At 35.6% G+C, this 6879-nt stretch overlaps 1 protein-coding gene and 1 long non-coding RNA gene across 2 annotated transcripts; both read left to right on the top strand.

Moving 5' to 3' along the window:
* The first annotated feature begins 255 nt into the window (after nucleotides 1–255).
* Nucleotides 256–2817, top strand: LOC140827432 (haloacid dehalogenase-like hydrolase domain-containing protein At2g33255). The gene is made up of 5 exons (XM_073190100.1): nucleotides 256–692; nucleotides 1624–1666; nucleotides 2008–2068; nucleotides 2221–2355; nucleotides 2466–2817. Exons 1-5 carry the CDS (start codon nucleotides 341–343, stop codon nucleotides 2628–2630), a joined length of 756 nt encoding a protein of 251 aa, XP_073046201.1. The 5' UTR covers nucleotides 256–340; the 3' UTR covers nucleotides 2631–2817.
* Nucleotides 2818–3117: 300 nt separating this feature from the next.
* Nucleotides 3118–3484, top strand: LOC140828429 (uncharacterized). The gene is made up of 2 exons (XR_012117197.1): nucleotides 3118–3155; nucleotides 3207–3484. It is a non-coding gene; the product is annotated as an uncharacterized lncRNA (long non-coding RNA).
* Nucleotides 3485–6879: the final 3395 nt, after the last annotated feature.

Genomic DNA, 6879 nt, shown 5'->3' with positions numbered 1-6879 from the left:
ATATATTCCAACAAATTGTGTCCAGAAAAAAATTAAATATAAAATGTAACTTTTATTAACATAATATAAATAACACCCCGAACGTATATTATATTTTAAATATAAATTTCCAAAAATCTATTTTGCGCCCATTTTATACCATCCTACATAATTGTTACTTTTTTTAATAGACATAATTATTATTTTCACCATAACTTTCACCATTACTAAACCGGTTACTCAACTGAGTAAATTTCTTATGAGGTAATATCAGATCCTGAACTCTCTACCACCCATTTACTAGCTGCATACTCACTGACCTGAAATTCCCAAAACACCCCATCCATCCATCCAAATAACAATGCATACTTACCCGCTGAGAGCCCTCCTCTTCTTCCTCCCCAGAAGGGCATTCTCGGCAATGTCCACCCTTACCCCCACCTCCGTCACCTCTGCCGTGTCCTCCAAGCGCCGCCTGAGGGGCGTGGTGTTCGACATGGACGGAACCCTAACAGTCCCCGTTATTGATTTCCCGTCCATGTACAGAGCAGTGCTCGGGGAAGAAGAGTACGTAAGGATCAAACTGGAAAATCCTTCGGGCATCGATGTTCTGCACCAGATTGAGAAATGGAGCCCTGACAAGCAGAAACGGGCTTATGAGATCATCGCGGAGTTTGAGAAACAGGGTTCGGATCGCCTGCAGATTATGCCTGGTTGGATTATGTTCCCTCAATTTCTTGAATTTTGAATCATTGACGAAGATTGCTCGATTTTTGGATGAATGATGTTTTTAGTAGGCCTTGGTGTAAAATGCAAAATGGAAGTACGTAAATCGCATTTTATTTTATCCGCTACTTTATTGGATTCCCGTGTTCTTTGTGATTGCCCATTTTGGAAAAAAAGATTTATCGTAATGTTGATTTTGCAAGATCGAGAGAATTTATTTAAAGAAAAGAGGCTGAGTGCCAGTAGTATGTGAATTTAGGGAAATCTTTTCAATTTTGAGTAAAACAGTTGACCATACATTTAATTTGAAAATATCACATGTAAAATCTGAAAATTACTTGGGTTTTGTGGAAAATAAGGCATAGTGTTGCTCATTAAAATTCTCTGGTTCAATTGGAGTGAAACACATATTTAGTGGAATTTGTTTCGCTTGTAAAGAATGATAATTGTTATGAATTTTTTTTCGATACGGTCAAAATTAACAACAGAAATTGGAGCAAGATAATTTTGTATATGTAATTTAAATTATTGTAACCAAGTGTATTTGTGTGGGATTTCATTCCAAGTGTTGCTAGATGTGTAACTTATGTTTTCTGGGTTAATTACTACTGTATATAGTTCAAGCTTATACTGTATATAGTTCAAGCTTACCGCCATTTCTTTGTGTTGTTCTTGGAAGGGTTACTGATGTTTTTTTATCGGTATTAATGGGATTCTGAAAGTTAGTATTCTGTTCTTACTTTGTTCATTATTGTGAGCCTTTTGTTGCAACAATTTTGACTCTCCTTGCCTAACGAAAGATTCACGTTCGCGGTTCGGAACTTGTAGGTTTAGGTATTTTGTAAATGGCGTTAAGTTTGCGATTAATATGTGCAGTTGTCATTTCATGATAAATTTAACAGTTCGGTATCGTTGCAGGTGCTTCAGAACTTTGTAGGTTTCTTGACTCGAGAAATGTTAGGTAAAGCTCTCCCAGTTCAAGCTCTTATGTTAGGTTTCTCTTATGTTTAGGTTCTACTCTGGTATGTCTTTGTTTTTGTTTTTTTTTAGATTTTGTCATTAAATATTGAAAAACAGCATCAATATTAAACTTATACAATGGTCCACGAACAACTTCACACATTCACCTCTAGAGACTCTCCTCGACTTGTAGACATTTTTGAAGCTTTGACGTCATGAGCTAGTGAATATCTTAGCAGTATATTTGAATGGTCAGATGATTCTCGTGTTTGATAATATATTTGTCAATGTAGAGTTTATTATCTTTACGTTGAATCTTTTCCCCATTAATTCCGTTTTCAGAAGAGGGTTAATCACGAGAAATGTGAAGGAATCGGTTGACTTATTTCATAATAGATTTGGGGTGAGTTTTACTTTTCTTGATGTTTAAACATACCGATATGGGGCCAAAAAGACTTGTTCATATGTTGTTTTATTCACATTTATGCTGAGAATATAATCTTTATAGTGAATCCCTCGACCAAATTTAAGTTGAAGATCTTCCCATATCTGCAGATGACATTTTCTCCTGCATTAAGCAGGGAGTTTCGACCTTACAAACCCGACCCTGCTCCCCTGCTTTATATATGTTCGAATTGGGGAGTGCAACCGGATGAAGTCATGATGATCGGGGATAGCTTGAAAGACGATGCAAGTTCATTCTTTAAACATATTTCTATCTTGTTCTGCACAAGCGTGCACATATGGCATATATATAACTTGTGTTCTTATTTGTATATGATTCCTTGTGGTTTTTGAAGGTGGCATGTGGAAAACGAGCTGGGGCGTTCACTTGCTTGCTTGATGAAACCGGTCGGTACAATTCTCCAGAATACCACAATGTAGGACTCGAACCAGATTACTTCGTGTCATCTCTGGTGGAAGTTCTTTCAGTTTTGGAAGCCAAATTTGATCTTACTCCTTAATCTTGAGTGGCCTATGCTGCTACGTTAATATACGTTCTCTCATCCATATGTATATAATTCAAATGTAATTTTCATTGAGATTCAAACCTTGTGGTAATCTTGAAACATGATTCAACAGGTCTGGTCTTAAATAATTCATGTAAAATTATCAAAATTACACTTTCATAACTTGGATAAATTAGAATAATTATTCATGTATCTAAGTTTTGTTTTCTGAGGTATTGGTTTACTCACAATGTAAACGATGGGAATTGAATCTTCTTCGTCGTTCATTTTTTAGCTCAAGCTCAATTTTTCTATTTGAATCTGTTTGATTCGAACTTTTTAAGAACTCTCTTGATCAGAGATTTGAATCAGTGTTCGAGCTTGTAACCTTGTGTAATTTTACTATATTTATACAATATTTATTTATTAAGACAATATTGTGAGTGATTAAATATGAAAGAATTTAAACTCGAATTCAGCTAAAAATTTAAGTTTGGCGTCCATTTGAGTCCAGGATGACTGCCGCTGCTCCAATCTTGTGTGTTTCCTTATAGATGGTCGCATCAATGTTGCATTTCATAAAGCTCGAAGGTGGTTGGTTCCATCTAATGGTTTCAGGAGACGCCATCGTAGATGTACTTGGATCTTGGATAAATTTTCGAGCAGTTGTCCATTGCTAGAGCAAATCGGAGGCTAAAGATATATTGACGCACAAGGTCTATCCATGTCAATTTTTCATTCTGATATTTTCATATGCTCCATAAAATCATAGCCACAGTGGAGTTTACTTGAGATGAGCACCGCTCCAGATATTGAAAAAACCATTGTGCAAAGTGATAGGAAATCGATTTTCTCGTGTCCAAAATACAGCGCAAATTTTAAAATTTTTATTTTGACGTTCAAATAACGTCATTGGACACTCGTATGGTTTAATCAATAACAAAGAATTCATAGGATGTTTATGAATATATCTTTAGTGAATTAATCACTTGATACCAACTATACTGGGACTTACGGAAATAGTTCTTGTAGTATTCCATACGAATAATCTTTTTGAAATCTTCTTTCTTCAATTCTCCATCGAGTGTCACGACTAGACGGTGCTCATCTTCTAAATTGCACTAGAAAATATAGAAGGAATTTAATGTTGCGATAAAAACCAAAAGACGGCTCAAAACTCTAAACTTATTTTACGGTGGCCGAAATTTTGAGGTTTCAATGGAGCCTTTTTTTTCGAAAATTGCGTGAATGGAGGCAATGGTTTGTTGCTTCCTTTCTTAATAATAAATCATTAACCTAATTTTCTTAATTATATGTTTAGAGTTTTTTAATTAACATTAATGGACATAGTTAATTAATTTGATTAGTCCAACTAGTTTAATTAATTAATATTCAAAGTCCATTAAGAACTTTATTTAATTAGCTGGTTGGACTTGTATTCATTCAATCTCATTATACATACCATTGAGTTTAATATTTTAAACTCTCATTTTTTTTTATAAATTCAACTCCTTAAATTTATTCTCTCCAAATTTTAATTGTCATAAATCTAACTCCTTGAATTTACTATCTCATAATTTTATATAAATTCAACTCTTTGAATTTATTATCTCAGCGGGAACAAATGATCTAGTGTTTGTGTAACCCTCAATAGTTTAGAGATACAGCTAATCATGAGTTCACAACACTTTGTGATTCAAGACATTTTCCTTTATTCGGGCTTACCCTAATTTGTCTCATTCCTTGCACCAACATTTGATCGCGAGAATTTCAGAAATCATTTTCTGATTAAAATCATCGAATCATGGTAAAAGCGTCTAGTAGCATCTATCAATGATTCCCTAGGGATCATTGGTAGTACCTGCAAGAACCAATCAGTTATAATTAATGTACAGTACAATCCTTTCATCTCATATATCCCGATCGAATCTACAACAATTGGTTCATCGAGGGTTGCATATCAGATTCGATAGCTATGTGATACAATCATGAAATATTCATAGTGTCATTGCATGCACAACTAGAGAACCTTTATTCTTAATGCACATCTTACATTATGGCCGGATATTTCATGCACTACTATTTCGTCAGATCATATAGGATATCCACACCTGTAAGTAAGCGTTGAATTCCCGACTACATTACACTGGCTCCTACACATGTCGTAATTGCACCCAACCTCGCCAAACGGGTCAAAATACAATCTTAGTATGTAGAGTCACAGTGTTGTCCCAAGTCGTAATGTAAGGTCCAAATTTAAGACGACGTAATACAACTGCATGCAAATCCAGGGAATATAGAAATAGTTAATTAATTGATTTTAATTGCTAAATTGATTATGTGATATGTTTATATAATGTTTTAGTAGTTGCGCTCGAGGAACGGAGATCGATGACTGAAAAAAGGAAAATGTTTTTATTAAATAATGGTTTTGAATTATTTAAATTAAAGTTGATGTTTTTTTATTATTTTTGAAAATAACGAGTTTTGAGGCGATTTTATACGCCGAGACATAATTTTTCTTGATATACGTTTTCATAAAAAATACGAACATTTTGACAACCCGACTAATAATTTCACAAAATTTATTAAACAAAATAATTTTATTAATCAATAATGAGCTTATTGGTCCTAGCTAACCTTGTTAATGAGCCTAAGCTATCATTAGTATTTTAATTGGTATTTAAAGTGCAAACCACCCCCATAATTCACACACAACAGACGCCTCCTTCACCCTAGCCGCATACAAGACTCCTTTTCACCTAAAACGCACGGCACACACCATCAAGCAAGGAGAAAAGTTTCGAATTCTTCAAGAGCTTTCAAGCCAAGGTCTTCTCGTCGTCATTCTTCGATTCGTCAACGTTGATTTGTGCGTTAAATAACGCAAAGACACCCCATGTTCTTTCCTTTACTCATCACACCATAATTTGAATTTGTATATGAATTGCATGAAAAACAAGTTGCACTTTGATGTATTTTCGTTTTTATGCAAACATGAATTTTAAAGCATGTTGTTTTGATCCAAAATTATGATATAAGTGTAAATGAAGGGCATGTTTTACACGATTTTATGGAGTCCTAGGACACACAAACACGTTGCACACAAGGAACAAACAAGTTGGAACCATCTTCTCGGTTTGTTGATCAAGGTTCGGGTTTAAGGGGTAAGGCTTTACATGGCTTGGCTTGGGTCATGGCTGGGTCATGGTCTGAGTAAGGGAAGGAGTCCCGACCATGCTAGGACTCGAGAGTCACGGCTGGGGAGGAGTCCTAGCAAGCTAGGACTCCACCTGAGAGCCATCGAGAATGGTTGCGCTTGTGCAGCAGCGCACAGGGAAAAGGGCTCGGCCAGGGGGCTTCGGGCTGGAATAGGTCAAGTCCTTAGGGTCCTAAGAGGGTGCACAAGGGGCTGGTCTAGTGGCTATGGTCCTAGACACGAAACGAAGAGTCCTAATCTATTAGGGAGTCTCGGCCATGGCATGTTTCGTATTGTTTGGCTTCGGTTTTGGGATAGGGTCGAGTCATAAAGGTGATAAGGGTTCGCGAGGGACCAGGGGAGGGCTGGTTTGAAGTTGGCTCAGGCTGATTCGAAGATGGCTCATAGAAAACGTAAGTTGGCTCATAGTCATAGGTTCCTTAGGTGGTTCGAGTTAGGGTCTTCTTTGAACTAAAATTTGAAACGTAGCTCAATGGGGGTTGAGTCATGTTTACGAGAGCTAAATAAATATTAAAAGTCTAAGTTTCAAGTTTGGGAATTTTATAATAAAGTTTGATTTAATCCGGGATTAAAACGCAGTAATATGTTATAATTAAATATTAAATCGAAAGTAAGCGATTTAAGCTAAATAAAAATATGAGAAAACTAATTTAAGCTTAAATAATTATTTGGAATGGTCTAGAGGCAACGAAATTAAGAAAATATCATAATCGTTAAATTTTACGTCTAGGGGTAAAACGATAATGTTACACCCGAAAATTAGTAGACGTGATGGCAGTGCTCTGAATGATGTTTTATATGTTAATAGGATTATGTTAATGTTTATGAAATTTTATGATGACACGTAACGTTAAAAGACATGTTGCATCCTTGGTTTAAAAGAAAAACGTTATATACATGTTTAATTTTTATAAGTGATAAAAATACGAAATGTTGAAGGAAGTGAAGTAATTGTGGATAATACGTTGATACGATGATATGTTAATACGTAGGCCAAGGTTCAGTTGACGGGTTAGAGTGTCGCTGATGTCCCCGCCGCCCAGT

The sequence above is a fragment of the Primulina eburnea genome, chromosome 3, assembly GCF_022965805.1.
Source record: "Primulina eburnea isolate SZY01 chromosome 3, ASM2296580v1, whole genome shotgun sequence".
In the NCBI taxonomy this organism is placed as follows: domain Eukaryota; kingdom Viridiplantae; phylum Streptophyta; class Magnoliopsida; order Lamiales; family Gesneriaceae; genus Primulina; species Primulina eburnea.
This window is presented reverse-complemented; position numbering and strand designations above follow the sequence as displayed.